Source organism: Hemiscyllium ocellatum, chromosome 17 (genome assembly GCF_020745735.1).
Source record: "Hemiscyllium ocellatum isolate sHemOce1 chromosome 17, sHemOce1.pat.X.cur, whole genome shotgun sequence".
Classification (NCBI taxonomy): Eukaryota; Metazoa; Chordata; class Chondrichthyes; order Orectolobiformes; family Hemiscylliidae; genus Hemiscyllium; species Hemiscyllium ocellatum.
Genome location: NC_083417.1, coordinates 25,749,423 through 25,772,265, shown reverse-complemented (window position 1 = coordinate 25,772,265; position 22,843 = coordinate 25,749,423). Strand labels below are relative to the sequence as shown.

The window sequence follows — 22,843 nt, the reverse complement described above, 5'->3', positions numbered from 1 at the left end:
CGATTTAAGATATAGGAACTCTATTGTTCAAAGTTCAAACTGAATTGAGTACAATTACAAATAAACAGAATAAGCCAACTTTAGCAACTGTGTACATCAGGAAAAGGGAGAGGGAGTACATTAGCGATTTCATCTGTGATAGGACTTATGCTTGCACTCACTCTGTAACTGGCATCTGGAGCGGATTTGCTACAACAGACATTGAAGAACTAGATTACATCCAGTTAACTGAGCTCTAAACTGATTATGCATGTGCCAAACTAATGGATTACATTTGCAAGAGGAAAAATAACATCCAATCAATCTCAATTACTGCAGACCACACCAGCCCAGATAAACTTGAAAGTATCCAGCAACTACCCACAAAGGCACCTCCCCTCCCCACCAATCGTTCTATGTATCAGGCTCAAGATATTAAGCCAGAAATAAACGTCGCTGATGACAAAATGCCATCAGTGTTGCAACAAGCATTAAAAAGACTGCAACCCTTTCTGTACGTTGTCTCTCCCAATACTCACTAACTGGGGAAAAAAAAACACTATGTTCTTCAAATTCCTCATTTGCCTCAATATTTTTAGTATTTCGAACAAGGTCTTTGATATCTTAGTGATATAAACTGATGTTATGCACATTATGATAGATGGAATAAGGTTGATATTCAACTTTGAAACTTCCAGATGGACTTCATCCCTAGTTATTCAGGATAAAGTAATTTTTTTATGTAAATTGGGATGGGACAGTGGGGAATAATTGGACATGGGTATATAGGTGTAATTCAGTCCCTATTTTTAAAAGTTATTCTGTTCATATGAATATTGGGAACCTTACCTATGCAAACTTGACAGGCTATATAATTCCTAACATCTGGCAGTCATAGTGCAGCAATGCCTTTACTGGCAGGAGAGTGAAATTACAGTATTGCAAATCTACAGAGGTCATCAATAGAAACGAAAATGGACAGGAAATGTATGCTGATGCAAGAATTTTACCAATGTCAAATTAATTTGAGTTTTTACAGAAGGGACATTTTATACATGGTTGGCTAAAATATTGGTTTGACAAAACCTGAAGTTGCCCAAAAAATGTTTGCCTTTAAAAATGAAAATAAAAAAACAGGACTTTGGAAGAATAGAGCACAGACATCTTAATTAGAGGCACAAGTTCAATTCCGAACATTAACACTTATAGAAGCTTGCTTTTCCCCCAATAGGTCAATAGTCCCAGCAAGCCACCAGGAGGAGCACTTTGTGCTCGCAGAGTGTGCTGTCCACAGGAAAGATGCAAGGGAGGACATGAATGGTCTTGTAGAAGCCCAGAGAGTAAACCGTCCCACCATCCATGCAATAGAGGTGGTTAGCTGAAGGAAAAGAGAAGCAAAGACCCAAAAGAGGGAAATATAAGCTTTGAATAGTTCAGCATTTGGAATGCCTATACATTCAGCAATGTCAATGATAGATTAATAGGGTATTTTATGTTATTTATAAATCAACATATGTAGTAGTTTGCACGTTCAGGAACAAAATATCAGCACCAAACATTTAAGTTTACACAATATTATAGGAAATTTCAATTTAAATACATGTGTATACGAATGCACACACAAATACAATGAAGAAGGAAGGCGAATACATGCTTCCAAATCCATGTTTGGGCATGAGGCAGTTTCCTGCTTATGTACTAACCTGGACCAGGAGAATGGCACAACATGAAACAATGGAAAATCAAGGTAGAGATGAACAAATGTGATCTATAAGTTTTTTATACCAATACTGAAACAAATTATCGACATACAATAAAATTTACTGAAAGAACAACTTTACAAATCCTCAAGCTTTTAGCTCCTTAAGTTTTAAACTGCCTTTACTAATTTTCAAATCCTGTTCCCAGTAGGAAAACCCTCAGCCTGAACTCTCACTCCCTCCCACAAAAATTCTCAGCTCTGCAAACCTGATGTGGAAGGAATTTCTCTGGAGCTTTGCATTTCTATTCACGGGGTGATGGGGAGTGGGTGAGGTCTAGGAATCATGGTGAGGGAACAGCTCTGAGGTTCCTGGATGCTAGAGTGGGAGGCAAGCCTCAGTGCACTATCATTTTGTTAAAGTTATTATTACATTTAGAACAAACTCCTTCAACCCTCATCCTCACACATCAAAACCCACTCATGTCTTATCCACTTCAGGCCCTATACAGTTGTTATGCCAATCATGCCTCCACTCACAATCCTTTCTCCTTACATTTACTATGCCAAAACATACAGTATCTCCATTGGCAGTACTCAGAACCCATGGTGTGTTGAGGTAAAGTTCTCAAGTAGAGACTGAAGAACTCAACAGCTAAACAAAAACCTTTGTCTCATGTTGCATGATCTGGGCCCATCTTTTGAATATGAAGAGTTCATAGCACTATCTGAGAAACAACAAGATTGGCCTGGTCAGCATTTATCCCTCAACCAATACAATGAAACACAAATATACTTAGTCACAAGAAAAGAGCACAGAGAAGTTAAAATGTTTGCGTCTTCAGTCCGATTTCTCAAAGTTAGTAGAAAAGCCCATGAGACGTATTCATGTAATGTCAGAAATGAGCAACCAATCATTTGCATTCCTTACTTTTTCCAAATCACAAAATATTTAGTATGATAACATTACGTTATTCACTAATGAACAATCCTGAAAAAAGGGTGTTCTGAAGAAGGTCATTTGAATCGAGACGTTAACTCTGCTTTCGTCCTCAGATGCTGCCAAACCTGTTGAATTTTTTCAGCAATATTTGTTCTTGTTTCTGACTTACAACATCTGCAGTTCTTGGGGTTTTTGTTTGTCCAGCAATAAAACTGGAACCACCTTCTTTCGAGAAACAGAAATGGCACCCAGCACTAGAGCAAAAATGCGAAACAAAAGTGAGCAACAGTGGTACCCCTGGTCTGAAGTTACAGCTAGAGCAGACAATGGAGCAGCAGCATAGTCAAAACAGGAGAAAAGAAACAGCAGAGAGGAATGGGGTAAATAAACAAGGCTGCACCACCCAATCTCAGGTGAGGACCAAAAAATATCAGGCGAGGAAAAAATCAGCAAACGTGATTGGACAGCCCAGTAGCAAGTGAAGCCTTGATGCAGTCAAACTCTGGGGGTCCGTGAGATCCAACAGACCCCAGAGATAGGTAGAAACAAGCAAAGTGTGAGCCAAAAAGAGCACACCAATATGTGAGACCTCAAGGCCAGAAACTCTAGCTGTACTCAGAACTGGTCAAGACACAGGGCAGATGGGCCCAGATCAAGCAACAAAACAGGCAGAGAGCAGCAGCCAGTGAAAACTACCATTGGTGACCCAAACTGTAATGTTAGAAACTATTATTAAAAATGTTTAAGCAGGGCATTTGCAATACTTCAAAGTAAACAGGCAGGGTCAACATTATTTTCTGCAAGGAGAATCATATTTAAACAATTTATTGGAGTTCTTGAGGAAGCAATGTATGTTGGAGGTAAAGTGGAAGCAGTAATGTACTGTACAGTCATCTGATTAGGTACTATATCAAAGATTATTGTGGAAAGTAAACCCCATGGTATACAGACATGTTGGCATGGATGAGTGATTCACTAGTTAACAGGAAACAGTGTAGGCATAAATCAGTCCATTTCTGGTTGGCAAGGATGTAATGAGTGGTGTGCCACAGGGGTCAGTGCTGGGGCCTCCACATTTTACAATTTATATACATGCCTTGTATGAAGGGACCAAATGTACAGTTGTTAGATTTGCATATGACACAAAAATAGGTAGGAAAATAAGTTGTGCAGAAGACAGAGAGACTACAAAGAGGTATAGAGAGATTAAGTGACTGGCAAAAGATTTGATAAGTGGAGTATAATGTGGAAAAATGTGAATTTGTCCATTTTGGCAGGAAGAATAAAAATGAGATATTATTTTTAAAAGTGGTGAGAGATTGCAGAACTCAGAGGTGCAGAAAGATCTGGTGTCTTTATGCATGAATTGCGAAAGGCAGGTATGCAAGTGCAGAAAATCACTGGGAAGTTAATAGAATTTATTGCAAGGGGAATTAAATACAAAACTCAAGACGTTAAGCTTTTTCAGCTGTGTACCTTATTTGGTCACCTTATTTGGGAATGATGTAAATACGTACGAAATAGTTCAGAAAAATTTACTGCATTAATCCCTGGAATGGGAAGGCTGTGTTATGAGGAAAGTTAGACAGATATCAGAAAAGTAAATGGAGACTTGACTTAAACATATAAGAACCGGAGGGGACCTGACTGGTAGATTTGAGAAGGATATTTCCTCTCGTGAGACATTGTAGAAATAGTTGATTAGATTAGATTACTTACAGTGTGGAAACAGGCCCTTTGGCCAACAAGTCCATACCAATCCTCCGAACAGCAACCCACCCAGTCCCCTATATTTACCCTTGACTAATGCAGCTAGTACTACAAGCAATTTAGCATGGCCAATTCACCTGAACTGCACATCTTTGGACTGTTTAAAAATAAGAGGATGTTCATTTAAGATAGATGGGAGAAATGTTTTGTCAGACAGGCGTGAGTCTTTGGGACTCTTCCCCAAATCACAGTGAAGTGTTTGGGTATTTTTAAGGAAGATGTAAATTGATTCTTGGATAAGCAAGGGGTTGAAAAGTAATCAGGCAGTTATGTGCTGTTTAAATTACAGTCAGGACAGCCATGATCTTCCTAAATTGAGTGGCCTGTTCCTGATCCAAGTTCACGTGCCCATATGCCCTTCTGAAGCAATCATACTTGTCGGTGAGCAGGGAAGTATGCATGGTCTTACACTGGTAGCAAACCCTTCTGTGGACAGGTAGACAAACATGCAGGCCATGGTACTACTGACCATGAGCAAGCAAAGCATGGAATCTTTGAATATTCCACGAGAGAGCAAAGGAGCACATTCACTAAGGCAACATGAACCGTAGTGGCCAGCCAAAGGAAGAAACACTCGAGCTTTCAGGGCTGTTCAATGATAGCATGGAGCAGGTGAGTGCCAGGATGCCACAGAAGTGACACAATGCAAGGCTGCAGTGGGATCTTTCAAAGATTTTGAGAGTATCCTCTTTCAAAATGATCCTGCTCTTAGACGAGATGTAGCAACAACCAGTGCAGAATCAACAGGAGCAGCATCAAATTCCAGAGAAAACACAGCTCAGAGAAAATAAGGAGCGAACTGAGATGACTGAAGTATCTGAGCCCAAAGCAGGAGCCAGTAGGAACCAGAGCATCTTGTGCCACCGAAAGCCTGAATAGGTGCCTCAAAGATGTTGTGCAGCTGGAAAATGACTTTAACATGGAGAGGGGGAGCTGCAGATATCTTTTTAATGTCACCAAACTAGAAATCTAGTGGCTGAGGCTAATGTATTTGTACATTGGTTCAAATCCCATCACAGTGGCTGGTGGAGAATGAAGTGACCATGAAACTACCAACAATTGTTATAAAAACCCATCTCATTCACTAATATCTTTAGCAAAGGAAATGTGTCATTCTTCAATTGTTTGGCCTTCATTTAACTTCAGACTCATAGCAATTACATTGATTCTTAATTACCTTCTGGAATGGCCTTGTAGAACATTCAGTTAAAGGGCAATTAGAGAGTGGCAACAAATGGCTTCCTACCAGCAAAGAAAAAGTGAATGGTTTGAACACAAAGGAACTGGAGACAAGCATGATGAAATAGATAGGATGAGTTCTGTAGAACTATTCCAAAACATAAAAGCCAAAAGGGAGGAGATTCCCTCCAATCCAACCACAGAGAAAGATACCAAATGCATCAGTCAAATTTAGCTGAATGTCAACTGAATGGGGTGGGAACACGACAAACCGTTCACTCCATTGGCAAGGGCAATGCATGCTTTCTGCTCTGGAGAACTTCCATTTGCACTATGAAGAGTCAATATTCACCTTCACTATTAAGATGGAAGCACACAACTAGTGCCAATTCTGCTTTCACTCCAGGGGCCAAGAACACAGTCAATGTTAAAGACTTGTCATAAGTGGTTAAGTGGGTTACAAGTTAGTAACAGAAAAAAAAATTGACATGTTAATAATGAGAAAGGAAAAATATTCAGCAACAGGACGGATTTTTGCAGATAGGTATAGTATCAGGCAGCAGCTATCAGTAAGATAGTTGATGGCATCATGTGTGTACCATACTTTGTGGGTAGACAGACCTGCAGTGCTCACTTTCCCCTTACTCCAAGAATCTCCCTGGCTCTGTACATAAGTTATAATGTTTGATAAACAGTCCTGGCTTTGAAGATCTGCTTCATGTCCTTCTCAAGGCACAGTTGCTTATATGCAACTAAAATTGAATACTACAAATGCGAACACAACATGTGAGTGATTAAGTCCTGTAAGTTAACCATTTCCATTTGACAGGTGAAAAATAATTGATGCTTTTATTCTGGGGATGTTTGTTTCCACAGTAGAGGTATTTATTCTAACTAAGTTCTGATTATTTTAAAATACTCTATTTCCAGAACACATATAAATATGGTCAGTTTAGCAATGGATATGATATCACCTCTGAGTTTTGACAAAAGGTCATTGACTTAAAACATTAATCACTTTTCTATCTCTCGATGCTGCCACTTGTGTTGAGTATTTCCAGCATTTTCTCATTCTTTCAGCATACTCAGCATTTTGTTGGATGTAAAATCTTTATGTCTTCATATACTTCTTTCCAACATTTGTTGCAGCACCACCATCAGTGGGAGGGTGTCATTACAACATGACAGATTTTCATTCTAAATGGGGGGGCACACTTATTTTATATGAAAACAAGAAGAATCAGGGAATAACATTTAATGTGAAAATGGGATCTAGAATATCCCGTAGTGCTTGACACAAATATCCTTTTGGCTCCTAAGCATGACTGTAGGGTCAAGAAAAGTATTAGGTAAATAAAAATATTCCCACAAATTTTCTAAAATATTGTACATTTAAAAATCCCTTTATGACAGGAAGACTTACTGTATTGGGCCATACACTTCTGACTTCTTAATAACTCTTCCTAAAACATGAAATCACATTATTTAGTGCAGCACTGGAGTCAGTATTTCATTCTGGATTCCAGCAAACAGGCCTATAGAATGACATTTAAAGTATGTTAAATGATAGAGCTATGTTGTATGGCTCTCCTCTGACGCACTATGCAATCAAATTGTGCACAGAAACTGTTCCCAAAAACACAGCTGTTCTGTGATTCTATCTTTTTTTTTCTTTAAATGGAACAGCTTTACTGGCAGGAAAGCTGGACTGAAAAAAAAATTGTCCCAAAGCTACTGCCAAGTTGGGTTAACTACAAGTCTGTGCCTGACATTGAGTGGAAGGTAAGTGGAATAAGGCTGGTAGATTTATGGCCATTTGTACCTGATTGTTCATACTAAAGCCATTATGGAATGATTAGAGAAAAAGGTGAAGCTTTAAGTCCAGTGAAAATCAATACAACTGTCTACAGCAATTCAGCTGCCTGAGTCGAGTACCATTAACTGGATCTTTATCCCTTCTTAGGTTACAGCGAGCTGGGTACAGACTTACTGCATGCCTACCTGAATAGTTTTTTGAAATCAGGAGGTTAAGCCATCTTTCTCCACTTCCATAAACAATGATATTTGCTCTTGAAAGTTGCCACAGATTATATACAACACCCAATATTATGAAAACTGTGTAGAAGCTGTTGAAAACTACATCTTGAAGTTTGCCAGCACTCCCCACTCTTCTACTTCCCTCTCACTGTATCACCATATGTCTAGACCAGAGTCTTTTCCAAACTATGATATCATAATATTGACACCCTCTCAAACCAATACAAAAAGGAACCTGAAAGTAACACTAAATATCCTCAATAATTAAAAAAAAATGTAATTAAGTTACTGATTTGGTATTGTGCTTTGTTTCAGATCTCAATCACACATTTTCTGATAAGCACATTTTTGGCATTCACCTCACTGGAAGGTTTTAAAACAATCTTTCTGTCTGGACATTTTTTGTTTCAGCTGTAAATTTCTGTTCATGAGGATAAGGAGGTTACAAAGGAATGGATTCTTGCTGAGGCAACATCAGCATCTGCTCAGGAGACAGCAAACTGGGAAGTCAGCAGGAGGCCTGCGCTGCCTCGGCCAAGGAAAGGCCTGCCAACTCTAATCTCAACAGGCATTGCTGAGGCCAGAGGCAGACTTTCATCAGGAATGAACACCTTGGAAATCAAAGTCACACTCAGCAAGAGGCGCAGACCAATCAGAATACAGAAGTTCTTACACTCAGCAGCACCACAGAGGGTGCTGTCACTGCTGCGTGTCAAGGGGTCTTTTGGAACAGAACAAAGAATAAAGTAAATGACAGCACAGGAACAGGCCCTTCAGCCCTCCAAGCCTGCACTGATCCAGATCCTCCATCTAAACCTGCACCAATTTTCTCTGGATCTGTATCCCTCTGCTCCTTGCCCATTCATGTACCTGTCTAGATACATCTTAAATGACGCTATCATGCCCGTCTCTATCAATTGCGCTAGCAACACATTCCAGGCACCCACCACCCTCTGCATAAAGAACATTCCATGCATATCTCCCTTAAACTTTTCCCTTCTCACCTTGAACTTGTAACAGAGTCTCAACTAGTGTCAGGTTAGACAGGCCAGCCTGAATGGAGTTTTACCCCATCCTGAAGCATAATTTAGAGGAAGTGCGAAGGGTGGCGTTTGGTTATACCACCACCCCATCAGCCCTACCCGTCTTCGAATTCACCACATTCAGGAGCAGAAGATTCTGTCCTTGGTCAAAAACTAATTCCACTGAAGCCTTTTACATTTGTTCTCATATTCTCCAAGTCCCATCTTTTTAAGAGAACTAACTTTCATGGTGAATAATATCATAGATCAGGATTGGCACATACACGGAAACATGCAGCAAGTTAATTTCTATCCATTCAGGTTTCTTAACTCTTTAAAGTTCTGTAAAAAACAATCATCCACACAGTGTGGTCGAGGATGTTTGTTGGCCTATTTGTAGAACGTGAGCTGTAAAGGAGAAATACAGCAACTGCTTCTGCAGATGAGTGGAAACTAGTTCTTAATTCATACCATGTGTGATCTTGAAAGAAGCTGAAAACAAACAATTTGAACCTCTGGGATTTAGAGTGGGACTCAGCTTCTTTTGGGCAAAAAGCTGTCCCAGACCTCAAAGAGGGAGGTATTTCTGAGAAGTCTGACCTTACATTTGCCAGAAGAATAGTCTCCAAATGTGTAGTACTGCATATTTATATTGCCAGCAACAAAAATAAATTTAACATTAGTTATTTTTGCTGGAAGTTCCAAAACCTAAGACCCATATTTCTCAAGTTCTAAAAGCTGCAATTTCAAGACTCTAACATCTAGGCACAAACAAAAATGCAATAGTCTCCTGCAGGGTTCCCACCAGAAAGACTTGCACTATAATTTTATATTTCACTCATCAGTCCTAGCTATGTCAAACCCATTCATCAATCACAACATCACACAAGGAACATTAAAGTTAAAGAGAGCACAGCATATTAGATTTTATGCTAAGTTTAAGCATGAGACATTTTTGTCCAAGGAAGAGAGATTAATCTTGATTAATGGCATCATCAGATTAATATTACTCTTCGCTACAGGCCAAGCTGACAGGACCTTTTTTTAAAATTAAAAATATTAGCATGTTCATTTGAAATGCAATGACATAAGCACTTGAACGTACAGAGAGACATTTAAGGTTACGGCACATGAATAGTGTTGAGGTCATCTCCAATTTTAATAATAAAAGGCCAACAGCTTCAACAACAGTGTATGATGATTCTTACCACTTGCCAAGAAATTGTCCTAGACAACCATATCAGACACATTTACCTGCCCTCCAAAAAATAGTTTTGCTTTGTCCACAAGTTACTTTCTCAAAGTGATAAAGAACAAAAGAGAAAAAGACAGGAAAGTGTAAGTAAGATAAGAAGTGAGATAAGGGAGAAGGAAGAGGGAAGCAATGGGCAAGACCAGCAAAGGAGAAACAAGAGGGAGGATAAGAGATTATTCCAAAGATGGCATAGCCACAGGTAGAAATCATTGCACAAGGGACCATTACACCATCTGAAAATCTAACCATGTGAAGAGAACGCCAAGTGGGAGCTTCTTGATTTTATAAAAACTGTAAAACTGCAGTTGCTGTAAATCAGAAACAAAAACAGAAATCTCCGTTGGGACTGGGTTCTGAGGAAGGGTCACTCAACCCAAAATGTTAACTCTAATTTCTCTCCTCAGATGCTGCCAGATCTGATAGGTTTTTCCAGCAATTTCTGTTTTTGCTTCTTTATTTTAAGTAGGCAAAATGGAGCATGAGAGGGGTGGGCCTAGATACATATCAGGCAAAAGAAAAAGGTGTATGTCACAAATGTCAGTCAGGGCAAAGACAGCATTTTTACCCATCCCTTGTTGCCCTCAATACCTTGCAGCAGTTTGATACATAGTGGCTTGGAAGGCCATATCAGAGAGGAGTTAAAAATCAAGTACGCTGGAGTTACTGAAGTCACATATGCAGACCAGATCACGTCATGTTGGTTTGGGCTTTCACATCTGACAATTTCAGGTTCAGTTAAATGAATCAACTTCTTTTCCCAGATTTTATTTGATCTGAATTAAGATTCTCAGTTAGCATGGTGGAATTTGAACCCATATTACTTGAAACTTGCTTGATGACTACAGGAATCAATTATGAAATGAGAGAGGACATCCCAGCATCAGTCAGGGGAAAGGGCAGGTAACATCAAGAGTGATTTGGATGAAGAGGAGAGGATCAAAAACATAAAACTAGGAGAATATGACAGTGAACAATACATTTCTGATATATGTGCCACACTAAGTGCTATAGAGTACTCTCACTTGGACCCAAAAGCATAAAGCTACATGGCAGACAGCAGAGATTCAAATTACCTAATTGACAGAGTGATTAGTTAACAGTCAGAGGTGACAAAAACAATTCAGGCTTGTGAGTTTGGGGAAGGCAGACAGGTGCTTCTGTTACTGATCCACATAAAAGGAATTAGAAACACAACATTTTTTGGTCAAGTTTATGGATGATGAATAAATTGCTGCAGTGGGATATGAGTCGATCCTGTCTGATTTATCAGCCAAGAAACTGCACAAAGAACTCAAGGTAACAGCTAAATGTGGGCAGAACTAAGGCAGGTAACAGCTAATGAAGGTAAGTACAAGGTTTTAGGAATTGCAGGAAAAACCGTAGGTATATTAATGAATAATTGTGGGGTAGCTCACAAACAGAACGAAAGAGACCATGAACTGAGAGCAGCAATGACAAATCAAACAGAATCTGGAGGTAAACAAATTAACTGACTGGGGTCTTGAAGCTATCATGTTCACATTGTGGTCAGGCTATAGGTTTAGAATTCACTCTGGTCATTAAGGGAAATACCCAAGTCTTAGAAGTGGTGCAGAGAAGAGTCAAAGGGTGGACCTTGGATCTCAAAGGATTGAGTTAGAGAAAAGTTAGAAATCTTGGATTTCTCAGCCTTGCAGGGAGGAAAATAGCAGGGAGTTTTACAGAATTGGGATATCAAAAAGCTAAATTCTGAACACAATTTCAAACTAAACTGTGTCTGCAGGGCAAGTAGATGTAGGACTGTGGACAACAAAGAAAACCTAGCTGGGGCCAGGAAACATCTCTTCTTAGAAAGAGCATCAAGTATAGGAATTGTGGAGGTAAAAACTTAAGTAGTTCAAGAGACAATTGGATGTGTGGAGCAAACTTATAGGTTCCTACAAAGGATTGGACCAAATAATCCCTCTGAAGTATGCATATCTTTACAGGGCCCTTGTGGCACAGTGATAGTACCCACAACTTATATCCAGAAGGCCCAGATTCAAGTCCCACCTGTCCCAGAGATGTGTAATAACAGCACTGAGCAGACTGCTTAGAAACTAACTTTCTTAAAATACTTAAGTTTATAATTTCTGCATAGACTGAGGGAATTTGTTAAGAGAGTCATGAAGCATGTGGATTGAACAAATATAATATAACCAATAGGAGAGGCAGATATATGAGTGACTCACCACTATCACCTTCTCAACAGCAACTAGGAATATGCAATAAACACTGGCCACTGAAGCATACACCCCATCAACAAATATGAGTGAAAAAGAAGGAGCAAGAAGCATGAAGTGAGTAGAAGAGGAAAGTGATGAGTTTAATATAGTACCTTATTTTTACCCAACAAACATTGGTCTTAGCATTTACACAACCCAGATGATATTACAGTGGGAGGCAACATCTGCAACTCATGTTTCATACTGGCTATTGAGTTGGGCAGTTAAAATGGGCAATCAGTCATTTGAAACCTGTTGAGCAATTGCCTGAGGGGCCAATATTAGAATGTTTGATGTCCAGCACTGGTAAAATTGGTCAGCCATTTAAATAAAGAAATCTACCCCACGGCATCCACCCCCAACTCCACCCTCCACTCCCCCAACTGCAAATACAAATCAACTCATAGCCTAGTTGCACCATTTGATCTGACAGCAGTAAAATCAAATTAATTTGTTCTCTAACTCAAAATACATCTAACTTAGGCAATATTTATTTCTCATCTATGCCCACTTCTTCTAAGACTGCTGTGCAAACCGATTGCATAAGAAACTTTCATTCAGTAGCAAAGATTCCAGCTGCCACATTTTTGGATACATTAAGCCATATCCAAGCATTCCAACTGTCCTGAAATAAGGGAGCCTTATTTCAAAGGTAAAAATGTCAACCTCAGAAAGACCCTCCAATCCTAGCTATTTGTTTTAGTTACATTATGGGCAGGATTTAATAACTGTTGTCTAGTTCATTTGGGTACATACTTTGGGAAAGTGTTGCTTTTCTTACCTTATATAGTTTCAAGCTGGCCTCATGCCTTGAGTTGACAGTGTGCAATCGCAGCTTTTCAATGCTGTTGGTGTAGTAGTCGCATGCGTTGCATTTCAAGTGCACTGGATTCCCAATTGCCACACATTTCAGTCGCCACTCGTTGGCCTTGCCCCCTTCCTTGATGTGTGCTACGAGCTGGTATTTTTGCACGTGCTTATCTGTCTTACAGTGCAACTGGAAGTTGGCCTTGAGCTGGGTGTTATAGCGGCAGAGCTTACACTGGTAGGAGTCACCAATGACTGCTTTCCATTCCTCCTCGGGTAGGTGGCGCTCAATGTTCATGTGCAGGCTGAGTGTCTCCAGGTTGTCCGTAGTGAATCGGTTGCAGACCGCACACTGAAAAAGCTTCAAAGAAGGGTCATTCGTGGTCGTAAACGTTTCGCCAAGGTTCATGAGTTCTTCTGACACCAGCTGCCCACCTCCCAGTCGCATGTCAAGAGGAATCTCACCACCAACTGCACAAGACCAAAAATGAAAGTAAGATAGATTAAGGGATTGGTAACAGTCATAAAGAAAGATAAAAAGTGATGGTCATAACTAAAATATTGACCTGATAACAAAACTGTTGATACGACACTCTGAAATCCTCTTCCAAAGCTACCATTGACAGTACTGTCTATGTTAATGAGATCAAACTGACTAACCAATATCTGGGGATAATATTGGCATGGTGCAAAGGCTTTATGCAAATATATAATGGCAGATCTACTGTAATGTTGTACTGGTACAGACAATAGTGACAGAGGTATATTCATTTGTGCTGTTAATAGTAAGCTGCGTGTAAGAGTCTGCTTTAGGCTCATGTCCCAGAATACAAAACTAGCTGGTCAAAATTCATTTTACTTGTGATCAGTTATTAGCCTTCAGGGACAGTGATTTCTATCAGCTAATGCCAGATTAGATTTAAACTTTAGCTCCTAAAGGTTTTAAAGCTGAACACCCAGAGTACGCATAGTAAAAGGAAACTTGGGCAAAATGTGGCCGATCACACTCAAAACAACTTGCTTTTGTCTCTCTGGTATCAGCAGTTTTTGTAGTAGCATCATTTTAGTGTAAAAAGTATGACCAATTATTTATTTTAATTACTTTCAGTACCCAGGCATACTGATGACAGTGACCATTTGATGCAATGTTAAAAACAGCCGGGAACCCCCTTTTACATTTATCTCAATTCTATACAGCAGCTCTAGTCTAAAGCAATTCAAACAAATAATTTCTAAGAACATTACTCCATTATTTTTAATACACGGCAAAACCTTTATATCCCCTACTTTTCTGAATATTGTGGGATTTATCACTCTCTTAGTGATGAGTTGGCCCAAATAAAATGTTGAAAGTACACTCCAAATTAAAGAGAACAGTGAAGGTCCACATCGTTAATAAATATTCTTTTTATGAATTTCTCATTCATGGTATCATTTCAAAATACTAAACAGTCTTTTTTTTAAAAAAAAAATATATGTGTGTATATTCAGTTATGGACAGGCTATTGAAGGTCTCTGGAACAATCAGTTTTTCTTTTGGATATTTATCATTTGTGATTTCAGATTCAACATTTTTTTAATGCAATGGAAAAGAAGGGTTTCCTGAGGCAACACAAAGTATAAAATGGCAACTCAAAAGGGATCCTTTTCTGTTGATTGGCATAGACATGGGAGAAGGAGTAACATTCTCAATGTGTTCAACTACAAAATGAAAAGATTGGTAGCTTGGGAAAAAAGGGATGAAGTTTAAAAAAAAATACTCAATACACAAAGCAGTTTTAAATAGCTGTAGTGAAACTTGTGTTATATTTCAGCAACAGCAGAGGGGTAGAGCTAATTATCCCATTACCGCGTCAATACATCCATTTAACAGAGTTGTGTCAGTGCCAGTACGATGGGTGATCTCATCAGTGGAAGGTGAAAACCTCTGTGCTGTACAGATCTGTCTAACGCCTCTTACTACACAATCTTTAATACATCACTGACCAGATAAAACCAAGAGCTGACCTTGTCCAACTTACAGTAAATTTATAACAACTTCTTTATTTATAGCATAAAAGCTCTACAAAAGTGAATGGCACTTCCTAACTTCATAAAATTCCAATTCTTAGGAAGAATTAGCTTTAAATCCACCATGTAATGTATACTCTTAAATACGAGGTTGTTAATATATACTCCCTTGCTGCCAATGCCCCACCAAGTTTTCAGTCCCCCAGAAGTGATGTTCTCTAACCTTGCAATGCTCCACCTAGTGGTCTGGCTGAGAAATGGGTAAGCCCATCCAATTTTGAACAATGGTCACAGTTTGAACTCAGATTTCTAATGTAATAATTGGTCCATTTGGATTGACAAGATTCCTTCAAACCCTGGCAATGTGAACTCAAATTTGTCATTGGAAACAACCATTTAAACGTAGCATCTCCAGTGGATTTACAAAAAAAAATTGAAGCTATCAGAGATCCTTGTTCTCATGGTAATTACTAATGATACTGAATAACACAGTCAATTTTAATCAAAATAAATAGAAAGGTGCAGTTTTGCGACTTGATTTGTGATAAGTCACTACTCCCTCTTTAAAATAACAGCTCATCTGCCAATAGGTCTTTGTCTATTTTGATCTTCCTCCAATTATTAGAATAAGTGCAACATGCATGAAAGGGCAAGGATGATTTTCCCTCAACTTCCTTGTTTGGTTAGTAACTAGCCTCATGATAGTTTATGAACCAGCTCAAGTTCACTATGCAACTATCACTATGAGAAATCTTCCTAGTTCTGCATGGCAAAGTGCCATCATGCTTTTACTAAAGATTGTGCTGGAGCTGCCATGCAGACAAATACTTGCTCTGTCAACATAACATTTGGTTTTTCTGAGTCAATGCTATGATCATGACAAATATAAGACTTCTCTGAGCTGGGTGCATAAGTTTTCTTCATTACATTGGTTTCAGGACCAATTGCCTTTAAAATTTAATCATCATGCTGGCTTTCTGCATATTAATCAGCACAGATAAAAAAAAATTAAACCTTAACTTAAGATGTAGTATTTAAGCTGAGAGAAGATTTTGGCTTCCATTGTTCAAGCATGTAAGAGTAGTGATGCTCCTGTCATCACAAACTGTGCCATTTCCATTAATGTTGAAGAAATTCAATAAAAAGTGTAATTTCATGAATTGTTGGCTCTGCGGTTTCTGCTGATTAAAATGTGCATACATGTGCTATTTGGTTGCTGTTTCCTTTCAACCAAATTAGTTAATGCATTTGTGCATGTGACAGACAGAATGTCCAACTATATTTTATAGCAGGTAACACAGTGGGATCTCTTTCCCTCACCTTTCTGAATCTGATTTCACTAACTTGCTATATGTACAAGCATAAGAACTGTGGTATATGAGAAGAACCAGATTAAAGCAGTGCTGGCAAAAACTTGCATTTGAGGTTTGGTTTGACTTATTGTTGTCAATACTGAGAAACAGTGAAAAGTGTTGTTTTGCGTGTTTATACCATACAAATTCATCAGGGTAGCAGAACAAAGTACAGAATAGAGCATGACAGCCACAGAGAATGTGCAGAGAAAGATCAGAATCAACTTTTGAGAAGTCCATTCAAAAATCCGATAACAGCTTCATCTAAGTTACCAGTATATCCTTTACTCCTTTCTACCTTACATGCTTAGCTAGCTTCCTTCAAATGTAGCTACACTATTTGCTTCAACTACTCCCTTGGGTAGGGAGTTCTATATTCTTTTCACTCTTGGGATAATGAGGATTCTCCTTGAATTCCCTATTGGATTTTCATGTTACAACAACAGAACAACTATATCAACATCATCTAAATTTACTACAATTCTGAGCCTTAAACCTTGATATCACATCTGTTTCCTTCTATCAATATATTCAAATCAGCCAAAAAAGTGATGAGGCAATTAAAATTATTCAGAAGTGAATGGGCAGAAGTGTTCAATGAGCAAAGAGTTCAGGAAAAGGGCAATACTTCCAAGTCTGTCAGAAAGCACCCTCAATATGCATTTCATTTAAAAAAACTGAACTTTGTTTTACTTACACTAATGTGAAAACACTGATATTGCAAAACTATTAGTAGCTCAACATACAAATCAGAAATAAAACTCAGCAATACATTTTCAAAGACATCCACACATGTGAATATGATGGGATGCTACAAATTTCCATGACAGAGTAAGACAAAAACTGAAAAGGAAGCAGAAGGGAGACTAAACACAGATTCATTTTCTGGAATATTTTACTTGCGAAGTATTTATAAAATGACAGTTTGTCTAAAAATCCAAAAAATTTGCAGTATTTCCAAACATTCAACCCTCTAATATTATACATTAGTGAAAGGTATACAATTTATATCTGCACTGGTTTGATTCACTTGATTTATATAAAAGTCTCAAAATTTGTTTTAGTTTGCATGGTTCAACCACTATCATAGTAACAATGAAAGAGTTGTATGCAAGAGGAAGGGATAGTTTGAGGCATATGTTGCAAATATCAACATATTACGGATCTTTGAACCTAACTTCCCAATGTTTTTTCCTTCTTCTTTGATCAGCCCTTGTCAAAATAGAAGAGAGGGCACAAATGAATTCAGAGGTTTGAGATATTTGTTCATGCTTTGGTGCTTTGCAAGCCACAAAGTTACTAAGAATAAGCTATGATTTTGATTATTACAGATATGAGACAGGAGAACAAGAGAAGAAATCCTGCAACCATATGTATCATGGCATCAAAAAGCATAGTGAAAGAATTAGATTATAATTTGGCTACACACAAAAACCAGAACAATTTTTCCCCCAATAGTTATTAAGAGATATAAAGAAAGCTTTCTGAGCTCTAATGGCACATTATTGGTATATTGTGTGGGTTTCCTACTGAGTAGTTCTCTGGTCATGAGCCTTAACTTTAATATGTGTACTTTCTCTGCAGACCAAATGTGATCAAAGCTCTTGCTTTACTGCTTTTATAATATGGGATTTGTGCTCAATTTTCAGACAAGTTTTTTTTTTCATTTCCTATGTGGACAGAACAGGCAATCCTTGTCATTTAAAATATCAATAGCCATTTCTCTTTCACCCACTCATTGGAAACAACGGGTAAATAATGTTCCCCTAGTAACATCCTTGTCACCAATGAATAGGAGAAGCAAATTAATGTTGCCACCAAAGATGACAAAAGACTAAATCGTTTTTGCTACTCAGTCTCTCATTTTGATTCTTACTTTCTGACTTCAAATTAATCTGAAGTTTCATTATTTTTGTTGCATTGGCTTTGTGACTTGCGCTATTTGATTAAGTTTGGCCATAAGCGAAATGAAATAACTCCACAGAGGCTGGCATCCTGTCACCAAGTCACCCTTTATTTACACATGATACTGAGCCAGCTGTCAGAATGAACAGGATTTCTGACACTCCTGTTCTTACCTATCAGCCAGGACTTCCTGATTGGACTAGTTTTACAGCCCCAAACAGAGAACTCATATTCTATGAGATCCACTGGCTGGTCTCATTACAATCATTACATCCTTCCCCATTTGGTAGTGTGTGTATACACACACACACACATACACACACACACACACACACACACACACACACATACACAGAGCTCCTCCTGGGGCATTTTAGCACTGGGTCAGGTTCTCCAACTCTGCCTCTGGTACAGCAGATAGCTCGCCTCTTGTGCGTCACAGAAGAAATTCATCCTCCTCTTCAAGGCTGCAATATCCGAAGTGTCCATCTCAGATTCCAACGTATCTTCAACACTTGATGAAAAGGGAGAACTCATGGGTTCCGGAAGAGTTGGGAAGGCTGTTGAAGAGCTGGGCATGTTTTGCTCCCACACTGTTTGTGAGTTTGTAGCTTTCACATGGTCCACATGCTTATTCAGCACCATCGCACCTATTTGAACTTTGTACATCACTGGACCTGACCTCACATTGACCATGCCTCTCACCCATGCAGGGCCATTCCCATGATTCCTTACAGCAAACCTTGTCTCCTGAAGTAAATTGTCTCTCATGCTTAGCGGAATCTTGTGTCCAGCATTAGTGTTCCTGATAGTGTTTCACGCTCCCCCCCGCCACCGCCCAGATGTGGGAATTTCAGAGTTAACATGGTGTGGAGTCCTCTCCCATTAGCAACACTACTGGGGCTATCCCTGTAGTTGCATGAAGGGTGGTCCTATAATCAAATAGGAACCGATACAATATGGTATTTAGTGAAGCTACGGGTTGTTCCTTTCAGCCTGCCTTCAAATGGACTGCTCTTTCTGCCAGACCATTGAATGATGGATGGTATGGAGGTGTCCTTATATGTCAAATACAATTCAATGTTAGGAACTACTTAAATTCCCCGCTGGTAAACAATGGCCTATTATCTGTGACTAATACTTCCGAGAATCTGTGTTTTGCAAAAGTAAAAAATGAGGTCTGCAGATGCTGGAGATCACAGCTGCAAATGTGTTGCTGGTCAAAGCACAGCAGGCCAGGCAGCATCTCAGGAATAGAGAATTCGACGTTTCGAGCATAAGCCCTTCATCAGGAATAGGAAGGGCTTATGCTCGAAATGTCGAATTCTCTATTCCTGAGATGCTGCCTGGCCTGCTGTGCTTTGACCAGCAACACATTTGCAGCTGTGTTTTGCAAAAGGTGTGGGCAGTTTCTCTATTGTCATTTCTGGGTTTGACCTATGAAGTCTATGCTCATTCAGCCACTTTGACTGGGTCACCACAATGACTAAGAACATTGAGCCCATGAATGGACCTGCATAGTCAACATGCAACTGAATCCAAGGTTTACATGGCCAATCCCATGAATGTGGGGTAGCTGCTTGCAGTAATCTTTGTCCTTGTTGGCACTCCGGGCACTGCCCCACCAACACAGCTAGTCTCCATCCAATCCTGGCCATTAGACACATCACTTCTTGTCAAAGTCTTCTATTTTGGAAACCGCTGAATGAACTTGGTGGAGTTCAGCCAGTATCTGGCAGCGGCCTTTGCTCGAGACAATTATTCTTGCTCCCCATAATAATATACCATCCTTGACTGTAATCTCCAGGTCCAAAAAGATTTCAATTCTAGTTGTTACAGCCCTTCGGCTGGTAACACCACCAGCTGTTTCAGTTTTGCCAGCACCAGATTTTTCTGTGTCCGAAGTCTGATATTGTCAGCGGAGATTGGAACTGTGTTCAGAAATTTTAAAACCATTACAGACTCTTCATTCAGATGTACCACTGGTGGTGTATATGGGTTTGACAGGAGGCAGCTCAATGCATTCACATTTGTTACTTGACCTCCCAGTGTTCCAATTAGTAATTATATGCCCTTAGTGTTCAAGTCCAGCACTGAATTCAGCCTGAAGCTATGGGCGACACTGCCTTGTCCCCTTTAAGTAGAGCTAGGAGGGGTTTGCGGTCCATTATTATTACAAATTTATGTCCATAAAGGTATTGGTGAAACTCTGTCACTCAAAATATGACTGTCAAGCCTTTTTGCTCAATCTGAATGTATTTTTGGTCTGCCATAGCCAAAGCCTTGGATGCATACACTGTTGGCCATTCCTCTGCACTGGGCCACCTATGAGCTAACACTACCCTGAATACCGTATGAGCAGGCATTGCATGACAATACCAGACCTTGCTTGGGATCATAATGTGCTGACACAATAGGTGATGATTGCTGTTTCTTCATTCCCTGAAAACTATGGGTTGGCTGGGGGGCTATTTCCAAGGCTGGCCCTTTTTTTTAGGAGTTGATGCAAAGGTGCCAGCATGGAGTCCAGGTTATATAAGAACTGGCCATAATAACTCACCAAACCAAGGACAAGCCTAAGCTCTGGTATGGACTAGGGAGCCAGGGCACATTTCGTCACCCTCACTTTATATTCCAAAGGGTGTAACCCAGTCTTGTCGACTCTGTAGCCCAAATAGATCACTTGGGGTGCCAGGAAAACTCATTTTTCCCTCCTAAAGCAGATACCCACTGGGGAGAAATGTCGAAGGACCATATCCAAGTTCTCTAAGTGCTCCTTATTGGTCTTCCCTGTTATTAGCACGTCATCGAGACAAATTGCATAGACTGTCGATACCCTAAATGGCAATCTTGTATATTGGTGCCAACCCTTTTGGGTATTATTGTAGCATACTTCTGGGAATCGTCATCTAACCACAATTGTAAGTACACATGGCTCACGTCCAGCTTTGTGAAGGTCAAGACTCCCTGCCAGCTATGTGTATAAATCCTCAATGTGAGAAACTGGTTATTTAGCCAGCTGTGAGAAGTAGTTCACTGTTTTAAAAAAATCCCCACAAAGGCAAACTGACCTGTCAGCCTTCACAATCAGTATAACCATTCCGCAAACTCTACTGGTTGATGGTTCCTTCAATATGCATTTCTGTCTCTCCTTTTGCTCATAAGGCAAATGGTACTGGGCGGGCCTTACAGAATCACGGAATTGCTTCCTGGTCAACATGCAAGGTGGCCTTGACTCCTCTAATAGTCACTAGACCTTCCTGGAAAATCTCAGGAATTTAAGTAGGACTTCACTCAGATAGCCATTTCTAACCGAAAAATGTTGAGCCAATCTAGGTGAATCTTTATCACACAATTTTGCTCATCAAGTTTGGGCCTGATCCTCTTACTACAGTCAGTGGTAACTGAATCAGCGACTTCTCCAAAGTGACCAGAACCAAAGTTGTATCCTCAATCTGTAAAAGGTTCCCCAGCATAAGTTTTCAACCTAGCCAAGGTCTTCACAAACTAATGGGTTGAAATCCAGAGCAAATTTTGTTGAAAACTGGTTCTGCAGTCACTGAAACGGTTGCACCAACATTGACAACCACTGGAACTGGTTGACCATTTAAACTGTTGCTTATATTGATTGCTTCTAATTTGGATGTTGCTAAGCAATTTAACTGTTCCAAACCAGTTGTGGGTGGACTTTCCAGTGTGTGCACTCTCTTGTATACCAGCCTATGAGTTCCCTTACTCAATTGAGATATAGCAGGATTTTTTGCAATCTTAAATCCGCATACCAGCAGCAACTACAATGGCTTGCCAGCCCAGACCCTGAAGAAAATTTTAACCTTTTGACCAAGGCTTAGTTTTGGTTTGGGTTTTGCTGTGGGCTGACCTCGAGTTCCTCTGATCAGGCTATGTCTTGAGTGAGGGTAAGCAATTGCCTTCTGTCAAGTGGCGTATGCCAAGTCAGTCTGACTGGGGAGGGTGTCCATTTTCCTCAGAATACTGTAACTCATAAGTTATCCTTGCCACTTCTTCCAATGATAAAGCCACTTGTAGTGCCTGTTTGAAGTCCAGTTAGGCTTTAGCTAGTGGACACTTTTGCATGGTTACATCATTAATCCCACATACCAAACAATCTTTCAGCATCTCATTCAGATGTCAATCAAAGTCACATGCCTCTGCCAGTCATCTTACCCTCATCAATTATCCTGATGTTTTCGAATTGCTGAGTAAAACTGATAGTGTCTCAGAATTAGAGGAGGCTTATGATTGGAATATTCCTCAACAAAATCCATCAACCCTTGAAAAGGTTTATTAACTGGTGCCTCGGGGAAATTAGGCTCTTAATAACTGAAAATGCTGCAGGTCCACAAGCAGTCAAGAGAATTACTTGTCGCTTTTCATCAGCCCCAATGTCACTTGCCTGGAAAAAATAACGCATTCATTCCACATATGGCCCCAGGTTTTGACAGCAGGGCCGGATGAGTCAAGCTTCCTAAATAACAGCATGATGCCATAAATGCTTACCCCATAATAAAGACGACTGTTGTGACAGAATTTTTTCAGGAGCATGCTTTTCTCTCATTGCCACTAAAATACCTCCACAGAGGCCGGCATCCCGTTAGGAAGTTACACTTTATTTACACATGGA

The 22,843-nt window shown here is 39.6% G+C and overlaps 1 protein-coding gene across 1 annotated transcript in view; it reads right to left on the bottom strand.

The window, feature by feature from the left end:
* zfhx3b (zinc finger homeobox 3b) overlaps positions 1 to 22,843 on the bottom strand; it is a 496,343-nt gene that overhangs the window by 305,444 nt on the left and 168,056 nt on the right. The window contains exon 3 of the mRNA XM_060838007.1: positions 12,909 to 13,405. Coding sequence (XP_060693990.1) covers positions 12,909 to 13,405 — 497 coding nt within the window. The remainder of the gene's footprint in view (positions 1 to 12,908; positions 13,406 to 22,843) is intronic.